Genomic DNA, 13,128 nt, shown 5'->3' on the forward strand with positions numbered 1-13,128 from the left:
CAGAAGTTTGTCAAACACTTTGGGGGGACAGTGTTGTCGTCATTAAAGCACTTTTAAGTGTAGAAGGGACACCAATAAGCACTTTCCAGTAGAAGTGAACTGCTGCACTGCACTTTATGAACTAAACCGCTTACCACCTATATTACATCAAATATTTATTATGATAACATCAAATACCTATTGCTGGACCCTCCTTTGGACTTGAATTAAGCATAACCATAAGTTATAACCACAGTCAACATCTGTAGTGATCAAGGTGTGTTAGTAGCTAGGGCATTAATTAAGGGTCAGGGAGGCTAATAGGAGGGTGGGAAGGAGGGCAGTGGTTAGAGGCTATTGGGCCAGTGCAATTACCATCCACAGATAATACAAACAACACTGAAGCACTGGAGCACTTTTATAGGGATTGGGGTAAAGAAATTAACATCCTATCTCCTTACGCTTAGTATACTACTGCTTCCAATCAGAACATCAATATAACCCTCAAGGAGGTAGGAGTAGGAAGCAGCGGTAATATGATCCTCGGATGTGAAAGTGAGTCTACCACTATGGTAGACCATGTAGGGAGAGAGTGTGCATTTAGCAGCTGGGGGGCCCCCATCGAAGTTATCCAGGGGAGGGGGAGATACGGGAAAGGGAGGCATAACTTAATTCGGCCTAGGGTGAGAAATAGAGTGCTTGTAGATCTAAAACGACCTCCTGACATAGTAAAGTTGGGTGCCAAGGTTGGCGGACCCTCCGATCTGAAGGTGGTGCTGCTGAACGCCAGGTCTGTCAACGGTAAAGCTGCAATCATCCAGGATCTCATTCTGGATGAGCGGGCAGACCTGGCATGCATAACTGAGACCTGGTTGGACGAGGCTGGGGGAGTTAACCTTACCCAGCTTTGTCCACCAGGATATACTGTGCAGCACCAACCAAGATCTGGAGGGAGGGGAGGAGGGGTTGCAGTGGTCTATAAGGAGTCCATCCCCCTGACCAGGTGCCCCATCCCTCAGTCTACCTTGTTTGAGTGTGCTCATCTGAGGGTAGGGAGCCGGGACAGTTTAGGGATTCTGCTAGTGTACCGACCACCCCGCTGCACTACAGTCTCCCTGCCTGAGTTAGCTGGGGTGGTCTCAGGCCTGGCTTTGGAGTCCCAACGGCTCATTGTGCTGGGGGACTTCAATATCCATGCCGAGGCCACTCCCTCCGGTGCAGCTCAGGACTTCATGGCCGCCATGGCAACCATGGGGCTGTCCCAATTAGTATCTGGCTCTACCCACAGAGCAGGGCACACACTTGACTTGGTTTTCTGCCAGGGATGGGAGGAAGGTGGCGGTGTGGAGGAGCTCACAATCGCTCCGTTGCCATGGACTGACCATCACCTGATCAGGTTTAGACTCACTGCACCCCCCAACCTCCGCAGGGGTGGAGGACCTAAAATGGTCCGCCCCAGGAGGCTTATGGATCCGGATGGATTCCTGACGGCTCTTGGGGAATTCCCCGCCACCTCGGCTGGTGACTCTGTCGATGCTCTGGTCACCCTCTGGAACAAGGAGGCGGCTAGGGCAATAGACACGATCGCTCCAGAACGTCCCCTCTCGAGTACCCGAGCTAAACCATCTCCTTGGTTTACTGAGGAGTTGGCAGCGATGAAGCGAAAGAAGAGGGAACTAGAGGGCGTGTGGCGTTCGGAGCCAAGCGGGCCAAACCGAACACGGCTGTGTTCCTATCTTAGGGCATATGCCGCGGCAATAGATGCTGCAAAGAACGTTTTCTTTGCAGCTAATATTGCGTCGGCAAAGAACCGTCCGGCGGAGCTGTTCCGAGTTGTCAGAGGTTTGTTATATCCCGTCCCTCAAGACGGGATCCCTGACAACTCGGCAGCCCGCTGTGAAGCATTTGCTCGGTTCTTTGCGGACAAAGTCGCTTTGATCCGTTCTGGCTTTGACACCATATTAACGGCAGTCTCCGAGGATGTAACACGAGCACCTGCTTGTCCTATTTTGATGGATTCATTTCAATTGGTTCAGCCTGAGGACGTGGACAAGGTGCTTGGAGAGGTGAGGGCTACCACATGCATCCTAGACCCCTGCCCATCCTGGCTGGTGAGAGAAGCCAGAGGGGGATTGGCCGAGTGGGTGAAGGTGGTGGTGAATGCCTCCCTTCGGGAAGGCATATTTCCAGCGAGCCTGAAATTGGCTGTGATCAAACCGCTGTTGAAGAAGCCATCACTGGACCCCACTCAATTGGAGAACTTTCGGCCTATTTCCAATCTCCCCTTTTTGGGCAAGGTCATGGAACGTGTGGTGGCCGCACAACTCCAGGCATTCTTGGTAGATACCGATTTTCTGGATCCGGCACAGTCTGGCTTCAGGCCGGGGCATGGTACCGAGACAGCCTTGGTCGCCTTAGTCGATGATCTACGCCGGGAACTGGACAGGGGGAGTGTGTCCCTGCTGGTTCTGCTGGACCTCTCAGCGGCCTTCGATACCGTCGATCACGGTATCCTTCTGGGACGCCTCGCTGGGATGGGTCTCGGAGGTACTGTTCTGCAGTGGCTCCGGTCCTTCCTGGAGGGTCGGTCCCAGATGGTGTCATTGGGGGACACCTGCTCGGCCCCACAACCATTGACTTGTGGGGTCCCGCAGGGTTCAGTACTGTCCCCCATGTTGTTCAACATCTACATGAAGCCACTGGGAGAGATCATCCGGAGTTTCGGGGTCCGGTGTCATCTGTACGCAGATGATGTCCAGCTCTGTCACTCCTTCCCACCTGTCACTAAGGAGGCTGTCCAGGTCCTGAACCGGTGTCTGGCTGCTGTGTCGGACTGGATGAGGGTGAACAAATTGAAACTGAATCCAGACAAGACAGAGGTCCTCCTGGTCAGTCGTAGGGCCGAACAGGGAATAGGGTTACAGCCTGTGCTGGACGGGGTCGCACTCCCCCTGAAGACACAGGTTCGCAGTCTGGGGGTCCTCCTGGACTCATCGCTGAGCCTGGAGCCCCAGGTCTCGGCGGTGGCCAGGGGAGCCTTCGCACAACTAAGACTTGTGCGTCAGCTGCGCCCGTTCCTTGGGAGGTCTGACTTGGCCACGGTGGTCCACGCTCTGGTTACAGCTCGTTTGGACTACTGCAACGCTCTCTACGTGGGGTTGCCTTTGAAGACGGCCCGGAAGCTCCAACTAGTACAACGGGCGGCAGCCAGATTAATAACTGGGGCAGCTTACAGGGAGCATACCACCCCCTTGTTAAGCCAGCTCCACTGGCTGCCGATATGCTACCGAGCCCAATTCAAAGTGCTGGTCTTGACCTATAAAGCCCTAAACGGTTCTGGCCCAATCTACTTGTCCGAACGTATCTCCTCCTATGAGCCAGGAAGATCCCTAAGGTCATCTGGAGAGGCCCTGCTCTCGGTCCCGCCTGCCTCACAGGCACGGCTGGTGGGGACGAGGGACAGGGCCTTCTCGGTGGTGGCTCCCCGGCTGTGGAACACCCTCCCCAGAGAAATACGGCACGCCCCAACCCTTCTGAGTTTTAGAAAAGCCCTGAAAACATGGCTATGTGCCCAGGCTTTCAAAGATTAAATGATAAAAGACGACCCTGGACTGATTTACGGCTACAGCACGAGGATTTTGGAGGAATGGATTTTAATCATATGTTTTATATTTTTCTATTGTTTAATTGTTTTATTGGATTTTCATTGCTGTTTTAATTATGTGCAGGCATTGAATTGTTGCCAATTTGTACGCCGCCCTGAGTCCCTTCGGGTGAGAAGGGCGGGATATAAATGTTGTAAATAAATAAATAAAATAAATAAAACTATGCAAAATTCTCATAACTCTTGAAAAAACAGTGATCTTTCTGACTAGGCTGCCCAGTTTTCAAGGAACTGGTTTTTCATTCAGAAAATTGGTATGAGTAAAAAAAAATCATCCCTACTGCACGACATGTAGATGTAGATTCATAAGACAATGCATTTTGAGGCTCTTAAATTCTGCAATATTTTTGAGGTCCGTGTGGTAATCAATAAATATGAAGAAAGCAGGGAAATAATGAAAAGAGAAAGAAAGGAGGAAAGAAAGAGGAGTGGTTGTGGTCAGGGAAGGTGGAAACTGCCTATTGCCAAAAACATGCAGCCCCAACCTCTGGAACAAGGACAAAGAATGGGGGAGCAATAGATTAATGGATGGCAGTTTTCACCTGATAAGGTAGTAATGAAAATACAGCTAAATGTGAATGTAAAATTAAGTTAATTGTTAACATACAAGCATTCACCATAAATGAAATTGAGTTAGACTTTCTAATATATTAACAATTAACCCAATGTATTAACTTTTACTGACTAACTTTCCTATCTTTATAACCATCAAATATAACAACGCAGTGCAGTCACTTCTGCAATAAATGTTTATACACTTAAAACCCCCACTGTATAAATACATCACATATTGTGTATGGGTCTTTGCACATGCAGATTTTGTACCTCAAATTTATTTTAATACATTCAAACCTACTCTACAGTACTTTAGGATAAACCAATATATAGGTAACATATAATAAAGTATAATGATAATAATTCCATTGCACACCAAGAGGCATTTGCTCATGGCATCCAAACTGTTTACAAAAGGGGGTATATTATACTAGGTAAGACCTAGCAATTCTGTAGCAAGCAATTTTAGAAAGGTCTATCAAAATGAAAAAAATTGTACCTAGTGCTAAAAGGATTGGGAAAAATAAGTATATGTTTCATTGCAAGATTTAAGAGATAACTAATTCAAAAATTATATACTTTGGGAATGGAACTGTATTACACAAAATAAGTACTAAGACAAGACACCATATTTTTAAAATAAGAAATCTTGCCCCTCCCCCACCCAATTGATTTTTAAAAGAAAACAACCAGAACATAAGTCCACTGCATTCAATCATTGGGCCAAGATGTCTGTATGTTTGTTAGACTATTAAGTCTCGGTGGTGTAAGAGTAAAATTTAAGGATATGACAATATTTATATAAAAGTGTTCGATATGATTACAAAAAGAAGACAGTATAAACAGAACATCATTACATGTTCAACTGGCACATTTTACAAGATTTAGCAAAGGAGGAAGCCTTTCATAAAGGCTTCAAAGCAAACGATTTCATTTATTACAGATTGCATTGTAGGAACTGAAATAGCTAAAGGCACTAGTAAACAATGTGTCAAACCAATCCCCAAATAAGAACTGTTAAAACTTTAATAGTTATGAAATGAATAGATCTGAATTAATTTGCTTTCTCCTGCAAACATGCATCTGATAACAAATGCATCTAGCTAACATATATGACCTCAGCTACAATTTACTTCCGAAACTGCGCTATTGCTCTTAAGGTTGATTGGAAATCTGCAATAAATTATTTACTACATATATTATAAAACAGCACAGCATGTAGAAGTTGCTCGATGAAACACACAAACTGAATTTTAGATAGCTAGCAATTCCAAGACATATGGAGGCTTCTGCAAAAATACTGAACTTTGTAAAAGAATGTTAAATTGCATTATAAGTATTGTCAATGAAAATCCTTCATTTATCTGAATATGTTAACACACAATTAGCCCAGTATAGGCCACTGATACCAGAAAGACTCCATCTGAGAGATTCTCCTTCCATTATCAATGAAACAATGTAATCAAACTTGACACAAACCAAAGGGATTTGGAGAAACACCACTGAAACGCATGCTGATATTGTATTGCATCCAGTGCATCCAGCATTGCATACATGAACAAAAAAGCATATTCACTGCTGCAAGTAACCTCCAAAAGAATTCTGTCACTTTCTCTCCTGCTGTAGCTCAAACATCAAATATCAACAACAGAGTGCAAGGAGATATATATATAAAAAAGGGAAAAATGGGAAGGCCTCACATTTCAAGCAACATGTCCAAACCATTATGGAATCAGGAAATCCAAAAGTGAGAGATTAAACATTATACATAAAATGCATAAAATATTGAACAACATGGTATGGTAAAATGCACAGGATAAATCTTCTTAAAATGCCTTTTCTATAAAAAATGGATATAAATGGATTTATACTTATTTATGCAATGCTTTTGACTCAAAATATATATCACAAATGGAAACACCTGCTGAAACATTTCAGTGCCTGGTGACCAACTAGGATGTGTCCAAGAATACAGTGATAATGCATTAAAAACTAGTTGTGATTTCAATATACAATCTCATCAAACATGATTTTTTCAGCAATTTTATGCTGTTCTCTTCTTCTTTTAACCAATTTTGTGGCCACCAACACGTCCCATCACATGATGCATGGCTCGCCACGGCCCCTTTCAGCATGTTGCGGCATCCTGCATTGGCCACTGCAAATTTCTACGTCACGGGCCCATGATATAAGTAAGTTTCCTGCAATAGTCTATCCTTTTAAACCCTTTTTCGTACTTCCCCTGTCTGGGCGCCTCATGCTCCATAGACATTCCTCTGCCTTTCCTTTCCCATCACACAGGAAGGAGGAGGGTGGGCTCAGGGTTTGCAGGGCAACTTAAGTCTAGTGCCCATAACATTCCTGGGGGGGGGGGGGCATAGTGTGACGAGTTCCTAAAATCACGAAATATTAACACTTTTCTCTGCAATCTAATATCAATTAGCGCGAAGCTAACAGGAAACTGAAAGTTACTTGGGAAGGCCAAGAGCTTGAACACTGTTTCCATCCGAAATACCTTGGTGTCACCTTAGACCGAACACTAACATATAGGAAACACTGCATGAACACCAAGCACAAAGTAGCTGCACGCAATAACATCCTGCGGAAACTGACTGGCAGCGCATGGGGAGCAGACCCACAAGTAATAAGAACATCAGCCCTGGCCTTGTCTTTCTCAACTGCAGAGTATGCCTGTCCTGTTTAGCACAAGTCTGCCCATGCAAAGCAGGTGGACATAGCACTGAATGAAACATGCAGAATAATCACAGGATGCCTTAAACCTACACCTGTTGATAAACTCTACAAGTTAGCTGGCATTGCCCCTCCTGACGTGCGACAGGAAGTTGCTGCTAACGGTGAGAGAAAAAAGGTTGAACATTGTGAAAGCCACCCACTGCATGGCTATCACCCTCCTCCCACCAGACTCAAATCAAGGAAGGGCTTCATGAGAACCACCACTCCTCTTGATGTTCCTCCAGCAGCAGCAAGGGTGTCTCTCTGGGCAGCTAAATCTGGCAATTCTAACTGGATGGCCCCCCAAGAGGGTCTTCCTCCAGGGGCAAACCAAGAATGGGCAACTTGGAAGTCCCTGAACAGACTCAGAAGTGGAGTGGGCAGATCAAAAGACAACTTGGCAAGGTGGCACTACCTGGAGGAATCCTCCACCTTGTGTGACTGTGGAGCTGAACAAACAACTCAGCATATGTATGCTTGCCCACAATGCCCTGCCTCATGTACGGAGGAGGAGTTGTTTAAAGCTACAGACAATGCGGTTGCTGTTGCCCGCTTTTGGTCCAAAACTATTTAGTTGCTTGTGATTTCTTTTTTTTAATTTTATTTCCATTATTTGAAATGTATTTGTTGTACAATGCTTTTGACACGAAATAAAAATAAAAAATTACCTGAACTCAACAAAACAAGACACTCTCTTCTCTTCTAATGAGTTTCAGCACCAAGATTCCACCTACAATTCCAATTCTCTAGATCCACCAAGACATTCATACAACTTGCATAAAGTCCCTTACCTTGGTATCCATGGGCTTCACTATCTTCATAAAAGCACCCCTCACAATGGCTTCCTCACGTTCAATTCTGCTTACTTTCCGAGAATCCAAAAACTTCAAGTTGGTTAATTTGTGCAGAACAAAATACCTGAGTTTTCAATAAAAAAAAATCTGGTTAGGATGTTCATTGCCCTATGGTGCAATTTTTTTAATTTAAATTACTTAATATAAGCTTATAAGAGCAAGTATTTCTGTTTCACCAATTCATCCATTCATTAAAGAAAACACAGACCAGCATTCTGCATCTGCTACCTAATTATGTATACTTTAGTAAATAACATCCCCTGGCCTGATCTCTCTCCCTGCATCATTTATTTACCCATATCTGTTCCATATTCACAATTTCTGTTCATGACATTTTTTCTACAACAGTGACTCTCACAACAACCTACTTTACAAAGCATCGGCTGCATAAATAGAAGAAGGCTGATTCTTCTGATGATCAGAGCATGGGTGAATGACATGCACAGCAGGGTTTGTCCAGGACATGTTACTTAATAAAGGACATAAAGTAGTTGACAGAGAATATTATGTCCCATTGTATAAATATCTATAAAACACATCTCTATTTTAGATCTCATTTCCAAGAGGAGCCTATAGCTCATATATCAGTTCATTCTCTGCCCTAAATGGCTGGGTGCAAGGTTCCAACACAGTTTAAAACCTTACCATAGACCAACCTTCATAACATCTAACAGACAGAACAGAAAAGGACATAGAACAGTAAAACGATTTTTATGAAATTTTATACCTCCCCAGTTTTGCTTTTGGTTTTCAAATGAGCTAAAACCATCACAACAGTAAAATTCATATTTCAGGTTGAAAATTCTTTATCAGGGATTCTGAAATCTGAAATGCTCCAAAATCTAAAACTGCCCACATGGATGACTGAGTAAAACCTTTGCTTTCAACAGTTCAATGCACATTAACTGTTTCATGCACAAAAAATTAAAATATTGGGTATATAATTAACTACAGCCTACATGTATAATGTATATATGAAACATACATTGATTTTGTGTTTATACTTGGACCCTTTCTCCAAGATACCCATCATATATCATGGTGGGAATCCATTATCTGGAATTCTGAAATCTGAAATACTAAAAAATCCAAAACTATATATATATTCTAAAGTCCAAAATATGGAATACTTCTGACCTCAAACATTTCAGATAAGGGATACTCATCAACACAGAAAAACACAGCCATAGGTCTGGGCAGCGCACAAGATTCAGAACAACTTTTTTGAGCTTTCTCCAGCTTTCTTTAATATTTTGGCAGGAAGAAAAAGCTGAAACCTGACTAGCCCAAAAGCCACACACATTGATTTATTCACAAGAAGCTGAGCGAGCATGGCACAGCATGGCATGAATCAATGTTTTAAAAAACAGTCCTGGAAGGTGATAATATCAACTCCTCTCAAGCACTTGCTATTTCCAGCCAGCCACCCAGATATGAAACAGACTCAGTGGAGACAGGAGAGAGGAAGCGCCAGATCCTTTCCTGGCAGGAAACAGAAAGGTGATTGATAATATTTCCCACAAACGGCAAGTTTATATAGACCATAATTCTAGCAATGAGTCTGAGACTTTACGGCATGTAAGAAAGGCAACCACACATGCCCAAAATTATGAAGAAAGAAATTATTTAGGTTCAAATACAAAGGACAACCCTTTTGAATGTCTGAACTCAATGGAGAATCTGTTTGGAATGATGATGGAATCCCCTTCTTTGGAGTTTTTGAGGAAAAACGTCAGTAGACTATTTTTTTTTTTGATGGGGTTAAACTAGTTCTTGGATCACTTCCAATCTCCTTGGAGATCAGGAACAACAGTGGTTGCAATTGTATTAATTATTTACATAGGTAAACGTTTTCCCCTGACGTTAAGTCCAGTCATGTCTGACTCTGGGGGTTGGTGCTCATCTCCATTTCTAAGCCGAAGAGCCAGTTTTGTCCGTAGACACCTCCAAGGTAATGTGGCCGGCATGACTGCATGGAGCACTGTTACCTTCCCGCTGGAGTGGTACCTATTGATCTACTCACATTGGCATGTTTTCGAACTGCTAGGTTGGCAGGAGCTGGAGCTAACAGCGCCCGCTCATGCTGCTCCCGGGGTTTGAACCTGGGACCTTTCGGTCTCCGGCTCAGTGCTTTAACGCACTTCGCCACACTAGACAGAAACCAAAAAATGCCAGGTAGGCAGCTAGTTATGACTGAGATGGTGGATTGGTCACTGACAGGTGTTGAAATCCATCCACAGCATGAAAGTAAACCCTCAACCATATTAGCTCTGTAAAACAATATAGTAGTAAAAGGGAGAAGGTTTCATACAATACATTATGTACCCTCAGTTAGTCAGTTTCTGAAATTCTGAAGCACAGCTGGATGCCTGGGGATACAGAAATATTCTCACACTCATCTGCAACTTCTCCGAGTGCCCTTTCAAGTCCCCTATGAGCTTCTGATGGCCCTTAGCTTTCAGTGAAAAAGAATTTTTCAGTTTTTATATTACTGGCAGAAATATTTTGAAAGACAAGGGATTCTTTCAAATAGAAGGAAACAACATGTCAAAAGTAAAGCTCAGGACGAACAAAAAAAATTTCTAAGCATAGGCTGAAAAAAGATTAATATTCGGGTGCAGAAAACATCACTATGACAAAATCAGCAAATGTTTAATGATGGAGTGAAAGATGCCATCAAGAAGGAAGCAGCCACAAAAATGACAACAGATTTAGGCAGTGTTATGCCATCTCTTTGCCAGCTTTGGACCAAAGCCCTAAACGTCAGTCTCACATAACCCCATCGGAGGAAATAAGCACTTGTAGCAGAACAGTCTTGGCATACAAGTTTTCTCCTATTTAGCAGCTCTAGTGTTCGCTCCCTAAAGAAAAGGAACAACCAGGGGAGAGATCGTGAGGGAGAAGAATGAAAGACATATGGATCCTATGACTGAAATCTTCCCCACACATCTTGGCAGTGCAGATGTTGTATAGCAAAGGATGATGAACTATCAAAGGCAATCTTGTAGCAGGCATTAAAAGCTACCCTGTCATCAGAGTTGAAGCCTTGCAATAATGATGCCATTTGGAAGAACAGCCAGATTCAATCCCAACAGCAAAAATTCCTTTCAACAAAGTGAGAAATAAAACATGTGTGTGCATGTTTCACCCACCCACACATTCCAAAGGACTACATCAACACCGTAGGCCTGCATGGCCGTGATGTAGGGGTTTTTTTCCTCCTTAAGATGCATGTAAACAGATTTTCCCATGGCTGAGAACATTCCTAAATCAATGTTGAGGCAACTGTTATTAGATACTCTCTCATGTACCCAGACCTCCAAACAAAACTCTCTTGCAAGTTCTTTGGGCTTTGGGGCAGTCTGGTAACACAAAAGAGCTGGACCTTTTCAGGTGTAACACCGCTTCCTCTCAAATGTTCACTCACTTGTGGTTTTCAGAAAGGGTGGCAAAACATATATCATTAATAGTATAGAAAGGTATGTCACGATTTATCTAAATTGTAATCCAGCCATTTGACAAGGCAGGAAATCTATTTATCCTTTTGAACTATGGTTCTCAACCTGTGGGTCCGCAGATATTTTGGCCTTCAACTCCCAGAAATCCTAACAGCTGGTAAAGTGGCTGAGATTTCTGGAAGTTGTAGACCAAAACACCCGGGGACCCACAGGTTGAGAACCACTGTTTTAGAATTAGTCAATCCAGGCTTTGTTTAGAAGTATCCAATGAACTGATCTGCTAGTATATAGCTCAAAGCATCAAGAAGAGTTTCCTAATGTTTACTCTGGATTATTTCTTATGATTTTAACCAACTGTTTCAGATCCTATTCTTGAACAAAATAAAACCAGACGTGTTCCATCATCTTCTTGACTGCGCACCTAATATTTGAAGACAGCGATCATGCTGCTTCTTAACTGCCTCTTCTTCAAAATAAGGACATTTAAATCTTACAATTTCTTTCAGCCATTTCTTCAACCTTTTAAAATCAAAATGTTCACCATTATCGTATGCACACATTCCAGATTATGTTGACAGTTTGCAGTTTGTCATATAAATTCTACTTAAGGTCTTTTTGGATGAGAATAGCAGCAGATAAATAAGCATGGACATGAGGATGGTTATTTAAACTACCATTTCTATTAACATTTAAAAACAGTGAACAATCTTTTATTACTAGTTACTAATCAGGATATTAACCCAAGATCAAATTATACTGAAGGAAGTGAGCAAAAAGATAAAGCAGAGAACATGCAGTCCTCGTATTTGTTCTTAGCTTCATAAACCATAGTTTATAAAGCCAACAATATTACATTTGCACCCACCCAATACATATGCTATCTCCAAATAGATTTTTTTTAAATTGTGTCAGAAGTGACTTGAGAACATACTGCAAGTTGCTTCTGGTGTGGGAGAATTGTCCATCCACAGAGATGTTGCCCAGATGTGTTACCATGCTGCTGGGGTTTTTTTTTTCTCATGTCCCCGTAAGCTCACCCCATCTCGTGTATTCGAACCGGCAACCTTCAGGTCAGCTATCCAGCTGGCAAAAGGATTTAACCCATTGTGCCACTGCGGCTCCATTCCAAATAGGCTGAGACAACAGGATAAAGAAATATACATCTTACACCTATTATCTTACTTTTTCAATGTTGGGTATTAAAATAAGTCACACATTTCAGCCTGAAGATGCAATCCTAGATGAAACATAACCCCCATTTGCTATAAAAATACAGAAAAGGATTTCTAAACCCACAAAATGAACATGTTATAATATAAATCCAAGCCTTGTAAATTTAATCCAGGGTTATTTGTTGCTTCAGATCTCTTTACTGTGATGTATGACTTAGTCACTAAGGTTATCACAGCACTATCCTAAAGTTGCATAGTACATAAAACATTCAAGTTAACAATGCAAGGAGGTTAACTCTCTAAGATAACCTACTATCACAGGGTTAAACCAGATGATAGGCCTCTGTCAGCTTCCAAGGAGCTATTGATGGTTCAATCAGTTTGTTTTGAAGGTACAACAAAAGGGCACTAAACTTATTCAAACTGTCAACAGACACTAGCTGGAATGTTGCTTGCAGGTAAGTAATTTGGGGTGTTTTAAGACCATTATCAAATGGCAGTGGCTGCAGAAAGAGACAGCTACTAATAACAGTGAAGGCAGACATCATAAAACACTTTATAGCAGGCACAGGGATCTATACGTTGCATGACATATTTATTGCACTTGCTTTCAACTTATAAAATTGCTAGTTAAGGGACCACTGCTTAATGAAATGGGATCCATCTAAATTTCCATTTCTATATATAGAATGCTTTATTTTGGCTGAGGGAAC

At 42.5% G+C, this 13,128-nt stretch overlaps 1 protein-coding gene across 2 annotated transcripts in view; it reads right to left on the bottom strand.

The window, feature by feature from the left end:
* Positions 1-13,128, bottom strand: part of lrmda (leucine rich melanocyte differentiation associated) — a 973,974-nt gene that overhangs the window by 448,934 nt on the left and 511,912 nt on the right. For both annotated transcript variants that reach the window (XM_062975874.1, XM_062975875.1), the window contains exon 5: positions 7,723-7,849. In XM_062975874.1, coding sequence (XP_062831944.1) covers positions 7,723-7,849 — 127 coding nt within the window. The remainder of the gene's footprint in view (positions 1-7,722; positions 7,850-13,128) is intronic.

The sequence above is a fragment of the Anolis carolinensis genome, chromosome 3 (genome assembly GCF_035594765.1).
Source record: "Anolis carolinensis isolate JA03-04 chromosome 3, rAnoCar3.1.pri, whole genome shotgun sequence".
Lineage (NCBI taxonomy): Eukaryota > Metazoa > Chordata > Lepidosauria > Squamata > Dactyloidae > Anolis > Anolis carolinensis.